The sequence below is a fragment of the Carlito syrichta genome, unplaced genomic scaffold, assembly GCF_000164805.1.
Source record: "Carlito syrichta isolate Samal-C Ts95f unplaced genomic scaffold, Tarsius_syrichta-2.0.1 Scaffold309457, whole genome shotgun sequence".
NCBI classification, from domain to species: domain Eukaryota; kingdom Metazoa; phylum Chordata; class Mammalia; order Primates; family Tarsiidae; genus Carlito; species Carlito syrichta.
Window position 1 is genome coordinate 224485 of NW_007253553.1, and position 22477 is coordinate 246961.

At 39.3% G+C, this 22477-nt stretch overlaps 1 protein-coding gene across 1 annotated transcript in view; it reads right to left on the bottom strand.

Moving 5' to 3' along the window:
• Positions 1-22477, bottom strand: part of LOC103269695 (contactin-associated protein-like 3) — a 163233-nt gene that overhangs the window by 91792 nt on the left and 48964 nt on the right. Inside the window, exon 8 of the mRNA XM_008067259.2 lies at positions 19520-19691. Within this exon, the coding sequence (XP_008065450.2) occupies positions 19520-19691 (172 nt within the window). The remainder of the gene's footprint in view (positions 1-19519; positions 19692-22477) is intronic.

Sequence of the window (22477 nt, forward strand, 5' to 3'; positions counted from 1 at the left end):
ACTTTGGAACAAGTATTCCATGAGGTCATCCAAGAAAACTTTCCTCACCTTACTAGAGATGTGACAATTCAAGCAAAAGAGATTCAGAGAACACCTGCAAAGCATCACATGAGAAGACTAACCCCTAGACACATAGTAATCTGCCTCCACAAAGTAAGAATGAAAGAAAAAAAAAGTCCTAAAAGGCAGCAAGAGAGAAAGTTCAGACTACCTATGAGGGAAGACCCATCAGAATTGCTCCAGAATATCTGCAGAAACACTACAAGCCAGAAGATACTGAAGTCTAATTTTTAACATTCTTAAGGGTAAACAATTCCATCCAAGAAGTTCCCACCCCACCAAGCTAAATTTCATCAGTGACTGGGAATAAAAATCTTCAAAGACATCCAAACCCTAAGAGAATATGCTGCCTCCAGACCAGCCCTTCAGAAGACACTTAAAAAGGTCTTGAACACAGAAAACAAAACAAAAAACCCAGTCAGGCCCATCACAAAAGTACAGGCAAACGCAGAATTTACAGAGCACCCACAAAAAAGGACACATACACATATATAAATTCAGAAGTTAAAAGAAAAAAAAGTAACCCCTTAAGAACACCTAACGAAAATGGAGGATTTCTGGCATCACACAACCTCCCAAGGTTGAAACAAGAAACTGAAACCCTAAACAGACTAATAACAATCCAGAAAATCTACTCCATCAAGAAATCTACCCACCAAAAAAAGGCCCAGATCAGATGGTTTTCCAGCTGAATTCTATAAGAAATATAAGAATATGACACCAAACTTATCCAAAGTATTCCAGGCAATCAAAAATCATGGAATTCTTCCCAAATCATTTTATGATTTGCTAACATCACACTGATACACAAACCTGGCAAAAACCCAACAAGGAAAGAATTACAGGCCAATTGCCTTGGTGAACATGGATTAAAAAAAATTCTAAACAAGATTCTAGCAAATGAGATCCAACAACACATCCCAAGGATCATCCACCATGACCAGTTGGGCTTCATCCTTGGGGTCCAGGACTGGTTCAACATTCACAAGACCATAAATGTAATTCAATACATTAACAAATGTAAAAACAATAGCCACTTGATTATATTATTAGATGCAGAAAAAGCATTCAGCAAAAAACCAGTATCCCTTCTTGATAAAACCCTTGAACACCTAGGCATAGAAGGAACATTCCTCAAAATAGTAAGAGCCATATATGATAAACCCACAGCCAACATTTTGCTCAATGGGCAGAAGTTGGAAGCATTCCTCCTGAGAATGGAAACAAGACAAAGATGTTCACTCTCACCCCTCCTGTTCAACATAGTTCTGGCAATCTTAGCCAGAGCAATCAGTCAATAGAAAGAAATCAGGGATATCCAAATTTTAAAAAAGAGGAAGTTAAGCCATCCCTTTTGCAGATGATATAATTCTATACCTTGAAAACTCAAAGGTCATCAAAAGCCTCTTCAGACTGATAAACGACTTTGGGAAAGTTTGGGGATACAAAATCAATGCTCAAAAGTCAGTTGCATTTGTATACACCAGCAACAAGGAGGCAGAGAACCAAATAAAAAGCCCAATCCCACTCACAATAGCCACAAAAAAATGGAATACCTTGGCATCCAACTAAACAGAGAAATGAAAAACCTTTACAATGAAATCTACAAAACACTGCTCAAAGAAATCAAAGATGAATCAAATGAATGGAAAAACATCCTTGCTCTTTGATTGGCAGAATCAATATTAACAAAATGTCCATCCTATCAAAGGCAATCTAGGATTCAATGCCATACCCATCAAGTTACCAACATCATTTTTCTCGGACCTGGAAATGACAATACAGAAATTCAGATGAAAACAGAAAAGAGTATGAATAGCCAAAACAATCCTCAGCAAAAGGAACAAAGCAGAAGGTATCACACTTCCAGACTTTAAATTTTATTACAAGGCTATAGTAGCTAAAACAGCTTGGTATTGGTACAAAAATAGACACATTGACCAATGGAACAGGACAGGGATTACAGAAGCAAAAACACAGTGTCCCAACCAACTCATCTCTGGCAAAGCCACCAATAGCAATCTCTGGGGAAAGGAGACCATATTTAGCAAATGGTGCTGGGAAAACTGGCTAACCACATGCAGAAGAATGAAACTTTACTTTCACTTAACACCATATATAAAAGTCAAATCAAAATGAATCAAAGACCTAAATGTAAAACCACAAGCTAGGAGAGGAGGCAAGATGGCAACAGAACCAGTGGGGAAGTGAAAATATCTACAAAGGTGAGCGTCCATAAAGATAGTCTGAGTGAGTGGGTGAGTGAAGCGGGGTGGGTGAAAGTCGTCTGAGGGGAGACTTGGGATCAAGCTTCCGGAGCTCCCCTCCATAGGTGGCTGCAACCCACCACTGCCCTGAGATAGGAGCCCATGGTGTGTAGGATCGTCAGTCATTCTCAGAGGTCTCTTGGGAGGAGTCAGTAGGGGTCAGCTACTCCTCAGAACCTGGCACTTGGCCCATGCCACCGACCATGGCAGCGGACCAGGCACTGTCAGAGGGAATAATGGAGAGGATGTGGCGAGGAAATCTGTAACTGAGCCCCACCACCAGTGAGGAGACACTAACCACCACAATCTTCTCTGTTCTGGGACCAGGTAAAGACCTGCCTTGGCCCACCCAGTTCTCTGTTCAGCCTCCAACCTGGGACACAAAGGTGATCTCCGCACCCCTCTGGGATCAACCATCACTGACCCAGAGAGGAAACTTCAGGAGCAGACACAGAGAAATGGATGCTGAACTCCCATGCTGAAGCAGGCACGGACACATCTTATCTGAGTGAGGGACTTGGAAGGAGCAGCAGCAATAGTGGGTGAGTTGGGTGAGTCTGAATTTGATTCACCCTCTTCCCACAGCAGTCCATGGTACATCTGACCCATGCTAAGAGCAACGGGATCAGCCTGCACCAAGAGTGAAAGGAAGGGGCTGAAGACAGGAGCCCATGCCCTACTGCCCACTCCCTACCATGGTGATGGCCAGAAGTGGCGGTAGTGCTTGAGAAAGGAGCCTGAAGTTCCAGAAATGGTCACAGAGAGAGTTCTTTTTTTCTCTGTGTTTATTTTTGTTTTAGTACTTTGTTTGTTTGTTTGTTTGTTTGTTAGTTTTTCTGTTTGTGTGTGGGTATTTTTGAGGGAGAGTGCATCATCAGGTTGGATTTTTGCTTGTAAGTTTGTTTGTATGTTTTTGTTTGTTTGTTTTTGTTTCTTTGCTAATTCAGTGGTGGTGTACCTGTCCCCCTTCTCCTCTCTCTTCATCTGCCTTTCATCCCCATTTTTCCTTTTTCTGTTCCTTTCCTTTTTCTTATCTCATTTTGCTTTCAGGAGGCATATATATGCCACCACCACATTGACAGATTGTAAGGAGGTAGGAAGTGGGCTCCAGGGGACCCACACACCTACCAGCAGAAACTGTGATCTGCAGATAGCTTCTGAACAACAGTTCCCCACATCATACCTTAACCAAATCTCAAAATTGCAAAAAACATAGCCCTCTATCTCCAGTCCAACTTCAAAACTGAAAAAATCCAAAGGACCTACATAAGGAAGAATAGGGGATTGAGCAAACAGAAGTGAAAGCTATCCCCTCATCACTGAGAAACAGAATTAAAGAAAGGGGGGAAAGGGGGAGAGGAAAACCATCACAAATGAAGAAGAACCAAAGGAGGACCAGAGGTCCCATCCAAACACCTGGGAAGACAGTACTTGAGAATACAGACTTTAGAAATCAAACAACAAAAGCCCCAAGAATGACCACAAACCCAGATATCATGATACTCATAGAGAGAACAAATAGAAATGAGGAGAAGAAAGAATGAAGGAGTTGACAACTGAGATGATGGCAATAAAGAATACAGTAAAAAAAAAAATAACAAACTGGCAAGCATGGAAAGCAGAATTAACCAAGCAAAAGAATCTCAGAGCTTGAGGACCAAAATATGGAACCCAAACTGTTAAAAACATAGAAAAGAAGATTAAAAAGATGGAACACAACCTCCAAGAGATATGAGATTATATCAAGAGGCAAAACCTATCATTAATTGGCATTCCTTGAGGCAGAGAGAGAAACAGAGACCACCCTGGAACAAACATTCCATGAAATCATCCAAGAAAACTTCCCTTATCTCATCAAAGACATGACCATTCAAACACAAGAGAGTCAAAGAATCCCTGCAAGACATCAAATGAGAAGGCCAACTCCTAACACACAGTAATTTGCCTAAAGTAGGTATAAAAGAAAAAATCCTAAGGGCAGCAAGAGACAAAGGTCAGACTTCCTGGGGAAGATCAGTTAGAATAGCAACAGTCTTATCTACAGAAACACTACAGGCTAGAAGAGACTAGAGTCCAAGATCCAAATTTCTCAAAGATAAAAAATTCCAACCAAGAATTTCCTACCCAGCTAAGCTAAGCTTCATCAGTGATAGAGAATTAAAATCCTTCCCAGACATCCAATTCCTAAGAGTTTATACCATCTCCAGATCAACTCCACAAGAAATGCTTAAGAAAGTATTAAACACAGAAGAAAGAAAAAAAAAAAGAAATAACAACTACACTCTTCCAGAGAATGCAGGAAAAGGATTGAAAACACACACATATATCAACCCCAAATTAAAAGAAAACAAACAAACAATGACAACAATAAACTCTATAAGAGCCTCATGACAGGGATAAACTCTCACATCTCAATAGTTAGCCTGAAATGTGAATAGCCTAAAAGCACCACTACAAAGATATACAATGGCAAACTGAATAAAAAAACCATGACACAACAATATGCTATCTCCAGGAGACTCATCTCAGCAGAACAGACACTCACAGACACAAAGTAAAAGGACTGAAAATAAATTTTAAGTGAATAGAACACAAAAGAAAGAAGGAGTTATGATCTTAATATCAGACAAAATATCCTTTAAGCTATCAAAAATTTTAAAAGATATGGAAGGTCACTACATAATAATAAAAGGTTCAATCCATCAATAAGAACTATTCATTCTAAACATATATGCACCCAACATAGGAGCACCAACCTTCATAAAGCAGTTTCCAGGTAAACTAAAAAAAAAGATATTGACTCTAACCCTATCATAGCTGGGAACTTAAATAGAACAATTTTAGACAAAAAAAAAAAAATCAACAAGGAGATCTAGAACCTCAACTTAATGCTCGATCAAATGGACTTAATAGATAACTTCAGAATATTCCACTCAACAATCATGGAATATATATTCTACTCATCACCACATGGAATGTATTACAAGGTAGACCACATCGTTGGCCATAAATCAAGCATAAACATATTCCATAAGATCAAAATACTGCCATGCACCTTCTCAGATCACAGTGGAATAAACAAAAATATCAACACCAGCAAAGTTACCCCAAAATTCACCAAGACATGAACACTAAACAGCATGATACTGAACAACTCCAGGGTCAATCTGGAAATCAAAGCAGAAATGAAAAGATTTCTGAAAACAATAAAGACACATCTTACCAAAACTTCTGGGATGCTATGAAAACAGTACCAAGAGAGAAATTCATTTCTTTACGAATGCACATCAAGAAAATGGAAAGATCACAAATTAACAGTCTAACAAATCACCTAAGGGAGCTGTAAACACAAGACCACCAAAACCCTAACTTCAGCAGAAGAATCCAAATCACCAAAGTAAAAGCCCAAATACAGGACATAGAAGACAAAGATATCATAGAAAAATATCAACGAAACAAAAAGCTAGTTCTTTGAAAGTGTAAACCAGATTGTTGGACCTCTAGCCAGCCTGACCAAGAAAAAGAGAGAAAAAGTTAAATAAACACAATCAGAAATGCCAAAGATCAAATCATAATGGACCCCTAAGAAATACAAAATTATCAGAAATCACTATGCACACCTATACGGAAACAAACTGGGAAACCTAAATAGAGGACTTTTTGACATCATACAACCACTCAAGGTTGAAAAACAGGCAACTATTGAGACATTAAATAGACCAATACCAATCCAGGAAATCAACTCTGTAATGAGAAAACTACCTGCAAAAAAAAAAGTCCTGGACCAGATGGCTTCCAGTGGAGTTCTACAAAACATACATGAAGGAGCTGATACCAATTCTATTGAAAGTACTCCAAGCAATCGAGAAAGACAGAACTCTCACCAAATCATGTTATGAAGCTAACCTCACACTGATATCCAACTGGAAAAACATCCAACAAAGAGAGTTACAGGCAAATATCCCTGATGAACATAGATGCAAAAATCCCCAACAAGATTCTAGCAAATTGAATCCAACAACACATTACAAAAATCATCCACTATGACCAAGTAAGATTCATCCCAAGGATCAACATCCACAAGACCATAAATGTACTTAAATACATCAACAGATGTAAAAATAGAAATTGCATGATTATATCATTAGATGTAGAAAAAGCTTTTCATAAAATCCAGCATCACTTCTTCATTAAAAAAAACAAAAACAAAACCTTAAACAGCTAGGCATAGAGGGAACTTACTTCAAAATAGTACAAGTCATCTATGATAAACCCACAGCCGACATATTGCTAATCAGACAAAAATTTCAAGCATTTTCACTGAAAACTGGAAAAAGACAAGGCTTCCCACTTTCTCCCCTCCTGTTTGACATAGTGTTGGATGTCCTAGCTAGAGCAATCAGACAAGAGAGGGAAACCAGGGATATTCAAATAGCAAAAGAAGCCGGGCTCGGTGGCTCATTCTGTAACTCCACGCCTTGGGAGGCTAGGTGAGTGGATTGCCAGAGTCCACGAGTTTGAGACCCGCTTGGGCAACTTGGTGAGACCTCATCTCTACAATAAATCAAAAAATTAGCCGGGTGTGGTTCCAGCTACTTGGAAGGCTGAGGTGGAAGGATCACTGGAGTCCAGCAGGTCGAGGCTGCGGTGGCTGGGAGCGGCCACTGCACTCCAGTCTGGGTGATGGGGTGAGACTCCAACTCAAAACAACAACAACAACAACAACAACAAACAAATAGCAAAAGAGGAAGTCAAGTTATCCCTCTTTGCTGATGACATGATTCTGTACCTCAAAAACCCAAGAGAATCCGTTAAAAACCTTCTTGCACTGATAAAGGATTTTGGCAAAGTCTCAGAGTACAAATCAACATGCAAAAGACAGTTGCATTCTTATACACCAACAACAAACAGGTAGAGAACCAAAGAAAAAGCACACTCACAATAGCTACACAAAAAATTTCATAAGCATCTTATTAACCAGATGAACTTAATAGATAACTTCAGAATATTCCACTCAACAATCATGGAATATATATTCTACTCATCACCAACTAAAAAACAGTGCTGGCCAGGCTCAGTGGCTCAGCCTGTAATCCCGCACTTTGGGAGGCCAAGGTGAGTGAACTGCCTGAGCCTGCGGGTTCAAGACCCGCCTGGGCAACTTGATGAGACCTCATCTCTACAATAAATCAAAAAAATTAGTTGGGTGTGGTAGCGTGTGCCTGTAGTTCCAGCTACTTGGAAGGCTGAGGCAGAAGGATCGCCGGAGCCCAGCAGGTCAAGGCTGCAAGTCTGGGGACTGAGTGAGACTCCAACTCAAAAAAAAAAAAAAAAGTGCTAAAAGAAATCAAAGATGACACAAACAAATGGAAAACTATTTCATGCTTATGGATTGGAAGAAGCAACATTGTTAAGTTGTCCATCCTACTCAAGGCAATCTACAAATTTAACAAAATACCCATTAAATTAACAGTATAATGATGCTGTTCTCTGACTTGTAAATGACAATACACAAATTCAAATGGAAACATAAACGACCATGAATAGCCAAAACAATCCTCAGAAAAAGAAACAAAGTGGGGGGTACCACACTTCTGGACTTTAAACTTTAATATAAGACTCCAATAATCAAAAGAACCTGGTATTGGCACAAGAAGAGGCATATAGACCAATGGAACAGGATAGAGATTCCAGAAGCAAAACCTCAATTTCTCAACCAACTCATCTTTGACAAAGTCTCCACTAACAATCACTGGGGAAAGGAGAACTTATTCAGTAAATAGTGCTGGGGAAACTGACTGACCACATGCAGAAGACTAAAACAAGACCTCTACCTACCACCATGCACAAAAATCAACTCTCAATGGATCAAACACCTAAACCTCAAACTACAAAAACTTTAGAAAATGCAGGAGACACCCTTAAGAAATTGGAACTGTCAACCAATTCCTGATCAAAACCCAAAATGCCTATGCCATAAGAGATAAGATAGACAAGTAGAACCTCATCAAACTGAAAACTTTCTGCAAAGCAAAAGAAACCATCAAAAGAATGGGGAGACAGCCCACAGAATGGAAAGAAATATTTGCCAACTGTGTATCTGACAAAGGCCTAATATCTAGGATCTACAAAGAACTCAAATGTGCCAAAAAGAAAAAAAACAAACAGACCTATTAAAAAGTGGGCAAAAGATGTGAATAGACACTTCTCAAAAGAAGACATATGACCTTCTGGGCAAAATGGCAACAGAACAGTTCAGACTGTGAGAATCTCCCCAAGAGCAAGTGTCCGTAAAGACTCTGCGTGAGTGGGTGTGTGCTGCTCGGGGTGAGTGAAAGTATGACTGAGGGCAGACTCGGGTTCATGCACCTGGGGCTGTCCTCCAGAGGTGATTGCCATCACCCGCTGCCATGAGATTGGAGACCCAGGCACACAGGATTGTCTGCCATTCTCAGGGCTCTCTTGAGAAGAGACAGCAGAGAAGAACCACCCCTCAACACTGGCACCTGACCCATGCAATCACTGCAGCAGTAGACCTGGCAGGAGAAGGCCGGTAGTGGAAATCTGGAATAAAGCTCCAACACTGGTGACAGGACGCTGATGGGTGCCATCTTCTCAGTCCCTTGGCATTGCCTCGCCCAGCTCTGCCCAGTCTCCTCTTTGGACAGAGAGGCTATTATCTCATCAGACTTGGAGAGACAGACGCCACTCTCCCATGCCAGAATAGGCACAGACACGTCAGGTCTATGCAGAAGACTTGACAGCAACAGCAACGAGTAGGGTGAGTCTGGATCTGATCCATCCTCCTCCCACAGTAGTCCATAGAGCATCTGACCCATGCTGAGAGCAACTGTATCAGCCCACACTGACAGAGGGAAGGGTCTGGATACTAGAGTCATACTCCCTGAGGCAGAGGCCTGAAAGGAATCTGGACTCACAGGAACTGCCAGAGAGTGCCTTTTTTTTTTCTTGTTTGTTTTTAGTTTTAGTTTTAGCTTTTTTTTCTTCTCTCTTTCTGTTTTTGTTTAAATTTTTGTACTTGGTTTGTTTCTGTTACTTTATTTCATTTTTAGATTTTCTGTTTCTCTATGGTTATTTTTGAGGGAGAGTACACCAACGGGGGGGTTGTTTCTTTGTATGATCGTATGTTTTACTCTTTTTCTCTGTCTTTGTTTGTCTCTCCATTTATTTGCTAGTTGGTACACCTGTCTGTTTTGCCTCTTCTTCTCTCTCTCAACCCCCTTTCATTGTCCTCTTTCCTTTTTCCATTCTTTTCCATTTCCTTATCTGATTTTGCTTTCAGGGGTAAAACAGACACTCTCACTGCATGGACATATTGTAAGGCAGTAGGAAGTGGGTTCCAGGGGGCCCACACACCTATCAACAGATACTGGGATCTGCAAATAGCTTCTGAATCACAGCCCCCCCCCAATTAAATCTCAAAACTGCAAAAAGCACAGGTCCCCACACATAGTCCAGCTTCAGAACTGAACAAAACCATAGGATCTACATAAAGAAGAATAGGAGATTGAGCAAACAGAAATAAAAGTTATCCTCCCATCACTGAACAACAGAATTAAAGAAGAAGTAGAAAAAAAGGGGGGAGGAAAATATATACAAATGAAGTCAAACCAAAGGAAGAATATGAGTCTTGCACAGAGCCCAGAGAATTCAGCCACTGAGAACACAGACTCTGGAACCTAAACAATGAAGAGCTCCCAGAATGACTGGTCTCAAACCACAAACCCAGATATCAAGATATCAATAGAATAAATAGAAATGAGGAGAGACAAGAAGAAAGAATGGAGTTGATAACTGAGATAAGAGCAATAAAGAATACAGTGAACGAAATAAACAACAAATGGATAAGCATGGAAAGGAGAACTAACCAAGCAGAAGAATCTCAGAGCTTGAAGACCAAAATATGGAACTAACCCAAACTGTTAAAAACATAGAAAGGAAGCTTAAAAAGACAGAACAAAACTTCCAAGAGGTCAGCGATTATTTCAAGAGGCTGAACCTAAGATTAATTGGAATCCCTGAGGCAGATAGAGAGACAGAGACCACCCTGGAATAAACATTCCATGAAATTATCCAAGAAAATTTCCCTCATCTCATCAGTGACACGACCATTCAAACACAAGAGATTCAGAGAACCTCTGCAAGACAACAAATTAGAACTCCAACTTCCAGACACATAGTAATTCACCTGCACAATGCAAGTATAAAAGAAAAAATCCTAAAGGCAGCAAGAGAGAAAGGTTGGAGAAGACCAATTAGAATAACAGCAGACTTATCTACAGAAACACTTCAGGCTAGGAGAGCTTGGAGCCCAATCTTCAAAGTACTCAAAGATAAACAATTTCACCCAAGAATTACCTACCCAGCTAAGCTAACTTTCATCAGTGATGGAGAATTAAAATGCTTTCTAGACATTTAATCCCTAAGTTTACACTGCCTCCAGACCAGCCCTATAAGAAACACTTAAGAAAGTATTAAACACAGTAGAAAGGGAAAAAAAAGAATGACAATGCCCTTCACAAGAATGCAGGAAAAAGATTGAAAACACACATGAATCAACCCCAAAATGAAAAGAAGGACAAACAAATAAACAAACAGGAGCAACAACAACAAACTCTATAAGAACCTCATGACAGGGATAAACTCTCACATCTCAATAATTAGCCTGAATGTGAATGGACTAAATATACCACTGAAAAGACAAAGAATGGCAAGTTGGATAAAATATCATGAGGCTACAATATAATGTCTCCAAGAGACTCATCTCACCAGAAAGGACACTCACAGACTCAAAGAAAAAGAATGTAAAACAAATTTTCAGTGAACAGAACACAAAACAAAAATTTCAGGTGAACGGAAGACAAAACAAAGCAGAAGTGCGATCTCAATATCAGACAAAATACCCTTTATCATAAATTTAAAAAAAGATACGGAAGGTCATCACATAATGATAAAAGGTTCAATTCATCAACAAGAAATATCTGCCTTAAACATATATGCATTCAACAAGAAGCACCAACTTTCATAAAGCTGCTACTAGGTAAACTAAAAAAAGATATTGACTCTAACACTATCATAGCTGTGGACTTAAACACCCTACCAACAACCCTAGACAGTTCATCAAGACAACAAGTAAACATGGAGATCCGGAACCTCAATGTGATGCTTGACCAAATGGACTTAATTGATACCTATAGAACACTCCACCCAAGCACCAGGGAATACACCACATTCTACTCATCACTACATGGAATGTACTCTAAGATTGACCACATCCTCGGCCATAAATCAAGCATAAACAAATTCCACAAGATTGAAATTCTGCCATGCTTCTTCTCAGACCACAGTGGAATAAAAACAATATCAACACCAACAAAGTTCCCCCAAACCCACAAAGACATGGACATTAAACACCATGATGCTAAACAACTCCTAGATCAACATAGAATCTAAAACAAAGATTTAAAAAATACCGGGAAACAAATGAAAACAAAGAAACGTCTTACCAAAATCTCTGGGATGCCATCAAAAGAGTAAATAAGAGGAGAATTCATATCTCTATGAACACACATGAATAAAATGGAAAGATCACAAGTTAACAGCCTAACAAATCACCTAAGAAAGCTAGAAACAAAGACCACCAAAACCCTAACTTCAGCAGAATCCAGACCATCAAAATAAAAGCCCAAATACAGGGCATAGAAGACAAAAATATAATACAAAAAAATCAATGAAACAAAAAGCTGGTTGAATGAAGGACCCCTAGCTAGTCTGACCAGGGAAAAGAAGAAAGAGCCCAAATAAACACAATCAGAAATACAAAGGATGAAGGCACAACTGATCCTGAAGAAAAACAAAAGATTACCAAAGATTACTATGAACACTTGTATGGAAACAAACTTAAAAACCTAAAGGAAATGGAGAACTTTCTGACATCACACAACCTCCCCAGGTTGAAACAAGAAGAAATCAAGACCCTAAATAGACCAATAACCACCCAAGAAGAAATTGAACAAGAAGTCGAGACTCTAAATAAACCAACAACAACCTATGTCGTAAGAAAACTACCTATATAAAAAATATGGCTTTCCAGCAGAATTCTACAAAACATACAAGGAGTAGCTGATACCAATCTTATTGAAAGTATTCCAGGAAAACAAGAAAGAAAGAACTCTGCCCAAATCATTTTATGAAGCTAACATCACATTGAAGTCCAAACCGGGTAAAGATCCAGCAAAGAAAGAGAATTACAGGTCAATATCCTTGATGAACACAGATGTTAAAATTCTTACCAAGATTCTCACAAATTGGATCCAACAACACATCTCAAAAATCATTCACCATGACCAAGTAGGCTTCATCCTCAGGATGCAGGGCTGGTTTAACATCCACAAGACCATAAATGTAATAAAATACATCAACAGATATGAAGACAAAAACTGCATGATTATATCATTAGACATGGAAAAAGCTTTTGATAAAATCCAGCACCCCTTCTTGATAAAAGTCCTCGAACACCTAGGCATAGATGAAACATATCTCAAAATTGTAAGAGCCATATATGAGAAACCCACAGTCAGCATCCTCCTAAACAGACAGAAATTGGAACCATTTCCTCAAAAACCAGAACAAGACAAAGAAGCCCACTCTCACTTCACCTATTCAACATTGTATTGGAAGTCCTAGCTAGAGCAATCAGACAAGAGAAGGAAATCAGGGGTATCCAAATAGGAAAAGAGAAAGTTAAGTTATTCCTCTTTGTAGATGATATGATTCTATACCTTGAAAACCCAAGAGAATCTGTCAAAAACCACCTTGCTCTGATAAGGACTTTGGTAAAGTCTCAGGGTATAAAATAAACGTGCAAGAGACAGACACATTTCTATACACCAACAATAAACAAACAGAAACCCAAATAAAAAGCACAATCCCATCCAAAATAGTCACACACACAAAAAAGAAATACCTTGGTATCTTCCTAACTAAAACATTAAAGACCTTTACAACAAAAACTGTAAAACACTGCTTAAAGAAATCAAAGATGACAGTAACAAATGGAAAAATATTCCATGTTCATGAATTGGAAGAATCAACATTGTTAAAATATCCATTCTACCCAAGGCAATCTACAGATTTAATGCAATACCCATTAAATTACCAACAGCATTCTTCTCAGACCTGGAAACAACAATACAGGAATTCATACGGAAGCATAAATGACCATGAATAGGCAAAACAATCCTCAGCAAAAAAAGCAAAGTGAGAGGTACCACACTCCCAGACTTTAACCTTTATTATAAAGCTACAGCAATCAAAACAGCCTGGTTATAGACCAATAGAACAGGATAGAGATTCCAGAAGCAAAATCTCAATTTCTCAACCAACTCATCTTTGACAAAGCTTCCATCACCAACCAGTGGGGAGAGGAGAACCTATTCAATAAATGGTGCTGGGAAAACTGGCTGACCACATCCAGAAGATAAAACAAGACCCCTACATTTCACCATACACAAAAGTCAAAATGGATCAAGACCTAAACGTAAAACCTCAAACTATAAGAACTTTAGAAAATGCAGGAGACACCCTTATGGAAATTGGAACTGGCAATCAATTCCTGATTCAAATCCCAAGTGCCCATGCCATAAGAGATAAGATAGACAAGCAGGACCTCATTAAACTGACAAACTTCTGCAATGCCAAAGAAACCATCAAGAGAGCAAGGAGACAGTCCATAGACTAGGAAAAAACATTTGCCAACTGTATATCTGAAAAAGGCCTAACATCTAGGATGTACAAGGAACTCAAACATGCCAAAAAGAAAAAAACTAACAGCCCCATTACAAAGTGGGCAAAAGATATGAATAGGCACTTCTGAAAAGAAGACACATGAGCAGCCAACAGATTCATGAAAAAATGCTCAGTCTCTTTCATCATCAAAGAAATGCAAATTAAAACCACACTGAGATACCACCTAACTCCAGTCAGGATGGCGCATCATCAATAACTCAAAAAACAACAGATGCTGGAGAGGATGCAGGTAAAATGGAACACTTCTACACTATTGGTGGGAGTGTAAACTAGTACAACCTCTGTGGAAAACAGTTTGGCAATTTCTAAAAGGTCTAAGAATCGACCATCCATATGACTCCAAAATCCTCCTACCTCTAATATATCCAGAGGCACTCACTGACTCTCTGAAAAAGGAACCTGCACTCGCATGCTTATTGCAGCATTGTTCACAACAGCAAAAGCATGGACCTAGCCATGCTGCCCATAGAAAGAGGAATGAATTTTTAAAATGTGGTACATATATACAATGGAATATTATGCAGCCATAAAGAAGGACAAAATTATGAATTTTGCAGCAACTTGGATGTACTTAAAGTCTCTAGTACTGATTAATCTATCACAGAAACAAAGAACCAAGTATCACATGTTCTCACTCATAAGTAGACCTTGAACAATTATCATAATACTATAAGGACTGTCAGTACTGGGAAATTGCTGGGGGTGGGGGGAAGACTGGCAGTAGTGGGATTCTGGTGGGGGGGGCACACACCTCATCAACAAGGGTACCTGCATAATGAACGTTTGTATACCTAACCCTGAATTGTACCCTACATCTTTAAAATAAAATAAATTATGTATAAAAAAGAAGACATATGAACAGCCAACAAATACATGAAAAAATGTTTAACCTCACTAATCATCAAAGAAATGCAAATTAAAACCACACTGAGATACCACCTAACTCCAGTCAGGATGGCCATCATCAATAACTCAAAAAAACAACAGATGCTGGAGAGAATGCAGGGATAAGGGAACACTTCTACACTGTTGGTTAGAGTGTAAATTAGAACAACCTCTGTGGAAAAGATTGTAGCAATTCCTAAAAGATCTAAAAATCGATGTTCCATATGACTCAGCAATCACCCTTCTGGGAATATACCCAGAGGAACTCAAATCACTCTATGAAAAAGATTCCTGCACATGCATGTTTACTGCAGCACCATTCACAGTAGCCAAAACATGGAACCAACTGTGCTGCCCATTGAAAGTGGACTGGATTAAAAAAGTGGTACACATATATGATGGAATATTACACAGCCATAAAGAAGGACAAAATTATGAACTTCGCAGCAACTTAGATGGATTTAGAATCTGTAGTACTCAGTGATCTATCACAAAAACAAAGATCTGAGTACCACATGTTCTCACTTATAAGCGGACCCTGAACAATTATCATAATACCGCTAGAAAGGGATTTTCAATAGTGAGAAATTGCCAGGGAAAGGAAGCAGGTGGCACACTTCATCAATAAGGGGGTACCTGATCTCAACCAGGTGAAGCGGGGACCAATGTGAGGCCCAAACTTAACCTGTACAATGACCATTTGTAAACCTAACCTTGAATTGTACCCCACATTTTAAAAATAAATTAAAAAGAAAAAAGATTGTGGGCTTCCACAAAATGACAGGCATTTACTGTGTCCTCCTAGCCATCTATGAATGCTGAGAGGTTGATTAAGTTCTAAGGGAGAGGAGATCACACATTTTACCTTTCGGATGATGCAGGCAAAAGATTGGTTTTGCGAAAGCACCCTATTTCTGCTTGGGGTCATTATGCTCTCATTGGTATTTCCCAGGTCTCCAGAACTAGGGTAGTCATCTATTGTTAAGTTGGCCTGTACCCTTCGCCCAAGCATCAATCATATTCTCATGAAGCGTGATTAACCACTGACCTATTTAGTCATAGGTCTATGCTATTCAAGAGGGACCTTCGTGATGTTACCCCTGGAGTCATCCACAAAATTAAATGTTTTTGGTTTGGTTTGGTTTTTTTTTTTTGACTTGGAATTGGAATCTCTCTCCATTGCCCAGGCTGGAGTACAGTGGCATGCTTACCACCATGACAGCATCAATCCCTTTGGCTCATGTGATCCTTCTGACTCAGCCTTCCAAATAGCCAGAACTACAGGCGTGTGCTAACATGCCCAGCTAATTTTTTCATTTATTGTAGAGATGAGATCTCACCAAATTGCCCAGGCTGGTCTCGAACCCCTGGGCTCAGGCAATCCTCACACCTCGACCCCACAAAGTGCTGGGATTACAGGCTTGAGCCACCCCGCCCAGCCTTAAATGGTTTTTTAACTGAAATAGTACGGAGTTCTATGTCACACAAAGTACATATAAAATCTGGCTCCCAGAGTTTGGGAAGAGCAGCGACTAAACTGCAGAAATAATGGCATCTACCAGTGTAACTGTGCCTATATTAGAAAAATTATAAGATGTAATTTTACTTAATTTCCTTTCTCATTGTCCTTTTCTTCCTCCATGCATTATTGCTTGCATGTAATTATTTCAGTCAAGAATAGTCACTAATAATTAATTATCTTCATATTCTATTTCGTGGGAATTGTTCACAAGATTAACAAACTCCTTTTAAAAGCCAGCACACATAGACCTCCTCGATAGTATCCAGAAGTTGAATTGGCCAATGGATGCAAGCAGCTTCAATCACTGGGCATCTCACCTCCCGCATACCTACCTTACTCATGAAAGACCCCAGTTATGTTCAAAGGCAGGTCACATTTGAGAGTCTGCCTCACCCATCCTCAAGATTTAGCCAAATCAAATAAAACTATCTCTGCTTCTAAAAAAACAAAAAACAAACAAAAAACAAACACCCTCAAACTATAAGAATCCTAGAAGAAAACTCCCTTATGCACACTGGAGTAGACAACCCATTAAAATGAAAAGCTTTTTCACAGCAAGATAAACCATCAAGAGAATAAGTAGGCAATCCACAGAATGGAGAAAAAAAAGATTTGCGTTTTATTTATCTGGCAAAGGCTTAACATCCAGAATCTATAAGAAATTCAAATGAGTTAAGAGGAAAAAAACCAAACAGTCCTACTAAAAAGTGGGCAAAAGACATGGATAGACACCCTTCAAAAGAAGATATACAAGCAGTCAACAGATACATGAAAAAATGCTCAGCCTTACTAAATATCAGAGAAATGCAGATCAAAACTACAATGGGATACCACCTAACTCCAGCAAGGGTGGTCAGAGAAAAGGGAACACTTCTGTACTGTTGGTGGGAGTGCAACCTAGTTCAACCTCTATAGAAAGCAGTGTGGCCATTCCTAAAAGAACTAAAAATTCATCTTCTATACAATCCAACAATCTCTTTCCTGGGAATATACTCAGAGGAACATAAATCGTTCTACAAAAAAGACGCCTGCACACATGTTTATAGCTGCACTGTGCACAAAAGCAAAAACATGGAATCAACCCTACTGCCCATCAAAAGTGGACAGGATAAAGAAAATGTAGTGTGTATACATGATAGAGTATTATGCAGCCATAAAGAAGAACAAAATCATGAACTTAGCAGCAGATTGGAGTTGAAGACCATCATATTTAGTGATCTATCACAGAAACAAAGAACTGAATGCCACATGTTCTCACTCATATGTGTGATCTGACCACTAATCACATTAGCACAAGGGAGGGATCAGCAGTTGCTGGGCACTGCCGGGGAAGGAGGGAGGTGGGGTGGAACACAACAACACAAAGGGCCCCTGGTCCCAAGCCAGGGAAGTGAGGGCCAGTCGGAGACCTAAACTTCACCTGCATGCAGCCTACTTTTGTAGTTAATTCTTACCTGTACTCCACATCTACCATGACATGACATGACATGACATGACATGACATCACATCACATCACATAAAAAATAACATATGAGAGGGTGTGGAAAATTACTCACAGCAGCAAACAGAAACTCAGATTCATGGGAGAAAATCTAGTTGTGAAAGATGAAAACTGATGAATAGACTAGGATCTTGTTCTCGAGTTGAGTGAAAAAGATCATCTTCTCTCAGCGGTGAGTGAGAAGAGACACCCTTGCTTGAGAAGAAAGCTCAAGTGGATGACATGGCTAAAGTACGTCACTTCAAGAGTCTTTGCTTCTTGGTTCCTTCAAGATACCTTAAGCTTTATAATGAAATCTTCTGACCCTGCTCCTCCAAATGCCATGCATCTCCCCCATCACCATTCCATTGAGAGATACCACCTTTACCAGCTGCCCACACTGGAGCATGAGGATTAGTCTCTCTCACCACCACAACCATGCAGCAGCAAATCAGCTTGTGATTCTGCTCACCAAGAGCTTATAAATCTCCCACGTCTTTCTATCCTCTAGTTCAAGCCATCCTCATTTTCACATGGGAAACTGAAGAAGCCTCTTCCCTAGCATCCTATCACCACCCTCTCTGCTCCCCAAAACATCTTCCACCTGTGCTGTCTTGCGTTTAAACACACAAGTGACATCCTAGTTTCAAACCCTTTAGTGATTTTCCAGAGAACCTTAGACCAGTGTCCAGACTACTAGTTACTCCCTGGGCCTCTGTGGTATAGTCCTACCAAGCTTGGCAGACCCATCACTCCCCACCCGCAATCCTTCTCTTGTAACTCCAAATCTCAGCACCAGCCATCATGTCACACTGGGCTTGGGCACAAGACTGTTCTTCCATTGGACACTTCCCCCAACGACCGACTGACGTGCTGTCTTTCACCCCAGTTGAGACATCTCTTCCGCCTCCCTGCATAGCCTTGCATCAACACAAGTTAGGGCCCCTCCCACACGTTCCCCCAGACTCCCCAACTTCTACTTCAGTTTATTAACTTGTTACAGAAGAGATTTATACATTTATTCTGTAAAGAGACAAATAGTAAATATTTTAGGCATTGTAGGCTTCATGGTCTCTGTTGCAATACATAGTAGTAGTTACAGTACCATCAATAGTATTTTGTAAGAACTAAGTAGCTTAGAGGCACACCGAAGGGAAATGGGTGACAGGATATTTCTCAAGAAAACACTATTATTTGAAAGGAAAAAATTTTATGATCGATCATAGCTCACTGCAGCTTCGAACTTCTGAAATCAAGCGATCCACCTGCCTCAGTCTCCCAAATAGCTGGGAATACAAGTGTGAGCCATCCAACAAGATTAGTTTTCTCATTTTCAATATAAACTTATTTTTCCCTTTTTTTAAGAGATATAAGGAACAAAGAAGGAGAGGGGAGAAGATGTTCTTTTCCAGTTGTTTTTAACGTATCAAAAAGTGGAATACAGGCATGCTAAAATAACTTAGGATTGCCCTTACCTGTCTGTGAGGCTGCAGGAGTCAATCTGAAGGTCTCTAAAACTCCCCAGCGTCCCCTGCTGTACTGAGATGGGATCCACAGTAATGTTGCCAATGGAGATAAGCCTCAGGCAGCCCTGAAAACCCCCCAGGAGGTTTCCACATCCAGAGCCAGAGCTGTTGTCTGGACAGCCTGAATATAGAGACAAACAGAAGAAAATCAATAGTTATGACAACAATATTGCACAGTATTTATCATGTGAAAGACTGCTGCCTCCGATTGCTTACTGCCTTCATTTGGTTAGAATGCACAAACCACTTGGGAGGGTCACAGTACTCACAGGAGGGATGGCAGAGAGGTGACAAGGATGAGAGTTGTTGGCATTGGCAAAGTGTAAAGATAACAACTAGAGCCAGGCTTTTGAAAGATGACACCAAGGCAAGATGTAAAATCCTGCAAATGAGTTATTGCACACTTCATTTAAGCAAAGCAGCATAAGAAATCATTTATTTTATCTATAATACTCAGTGATTTATTACAGAAACAAAGATCTGAGTACCACATGTACTCTCACTCATAAGTGGACCCTGAACATTTGTCATAATACTATAATAAAGGGATTGACAGTAGTAGGACACTGCCAGGAGTGGGGGGTGGTATATAACATCAGTAAGTGCACCCAAACAAATATGAAAGAGGCACAGCATTTTAAATCTAATATTGTGTTAATCTCCCCAAAATGTAAAGTATATTTTATGCGAAGCTAAAATAATGCAAAGCATCATTTTATTTATTCTTTCCCTCATAAAACTGTTTCATTTACATAATTTGAAGAATTTGCTTAACTTGGTAGATGTATCTTAATTATTCATTTGTTTTTGCTTTGTATTTTTCAAAGCATTAAAATACTAAAAAGTTCTTATGTTGGTATATGTAGCCTTATTTTATATTACTTTATTTATTTTTTTAGAGACAGGGTCTCATTCTGTCACCCAGGCTGGAGTGCAGTAGTGAAATCATAGCTTACCGCGGCCTTGAACTCTTGGGCTCAAGTGATCCTCCTGCTTCAGCCTCCTGAGTAGCTAGGGCTATAGGCATGAGCCACCACGCCCAGTTAACTTTTTTGGTAGAGACAGAGCCTCACATTGTTGCCCAGGCAGATCTGAGAACTCCTGGGCTCAAGTGATCCTCCCACCTAGACATCCCAAAGTGCTGGAAATGCAGGTGTGAGCCACCATGCCCAGCATTAATTATTTATAAGGTTCTTGTTTTTAATATCAAATTGAATAAGTAATTTTAAAGATGGGTAAAGATGTTACCCATTGCACTTGTGGGTTTTTCATTCATCTTTCTTTGCTTGTTGTCAAATCACTGGTGCACTTTCAAATGACAGGAAATAAAAATCCAGCTTCTTCTTTAATCTACAATGCATGTGTTCTACCTAGGAATTTACATAAAATGCACATTAGTTTATTTTTACTTTTCTTTCTGGGCTGAGGCATTAATGCTTTGTATTCCTAACAAGTATAATTCAAAAACCTGCAGCAGGTTTAAACCCATTGTTAAGCCCATTGAAACCTCATAAATTAATCTCAAAAAGGCTTTGACATTTCAAATTTAATGTTATGTCATAAAAAGCTTTACAGCTTTCTTTTATCATTTTCTTATTTTACATGACAATGCACAAATTTCAACTCGTAAAAGAATTTCTGGGGTTAGATATATTTGTAAGAAACTAGGTATATCTTTACAAGTGACTTACAGCACTCATTAACTAAGAACATTAAGATAAGGAATGGGAACATTATGTCAATGAATATTTTTGTGGAATCAGAGGTATTTCCTTTCTGCTTTATTTCCCTTTTCTCTAGATCACAGGTCTTAAACTGTTCCAAAATAAAATATAGTATCTAATTATTCCCGTCAGAAACAAAACTAAACCAAATCCAGTAGTCATAAGGATAATTTTCTTAATGTGGAGCCTTAAAAAAGGAAAAGGTCAAACCACTAAGTGTTTCACTTCTTGAGTTGTGAGGCAGATGTCAAGAGGGAAGGCTGGTCTTGAACTCCTGGCCTCAAGCAGTCCTCCTGCCTTGATTTTCCAAAGTGCTAGGATTACAAGCGAGAGCCACCCAGCCTAGCTAATCTACATTTTTTTTTAACCTCATTGGATGTTACAAACTGCTGTTATGTGCAACAGAGAACTTAAGTCTTTGCTCATAAGGGCCAGTAGATCTGAAGGGTCACAATTCTTAGAAATTGAATTGCTAGATCAAAGGATGTTTGTGTTTTAAATTTTGATAATACACACCAAATTGTCTTCCACAGAGGCCATGACCATTTAAACTCTCACGACTTTTGAAAGGGCCTGTTTCCCCACACCCTTGGCAACACAGAGTATTACCAAAGGTTCTGTTCTTTGCCAATCTGACAGGTGGTATTAATATGCACTTCACTTACTGCATTTCACTGAATCTAAGATGTCACTGATTCCAAGATGCATCTTGATTTCAGAGATGTTTAAATGTAAAAATAAGTATTGCTATTATCCCTTTCGTGCTATAAAGTATCTGGTCTGAGTATCTTTTAAGTCATGAAAATACAGTATGTTGAGTGAGACTGAGCATCTTATTGTGAGTTTTAAAAGGCATTTGCATTTCCTTATCTGTTCATGTCCTTTTCCTGTTTTTCCTGGAAGACAAGCAGTAATGGTTAAGAATTTGGCATTCAAATCCCAGCTCTGTCACTTACAAGCTTATGACTCTGAACAATTTACTTAACCTTCCTGTGTCTTAGTTTCCTCATCTGCAAAATGGGGACAATAACAGTACCTACTTTGAGGATAGCTGTGAAGTTTAAATACATTACTATATGCAAAACACTATGTTCCTGGAATATAGTAAATGCTCAAAAATGTTTGCTATGATTATTATTTTAAAAAAGAAGAAGAAAGGGATACCAAGATTCAAGACAAGCTC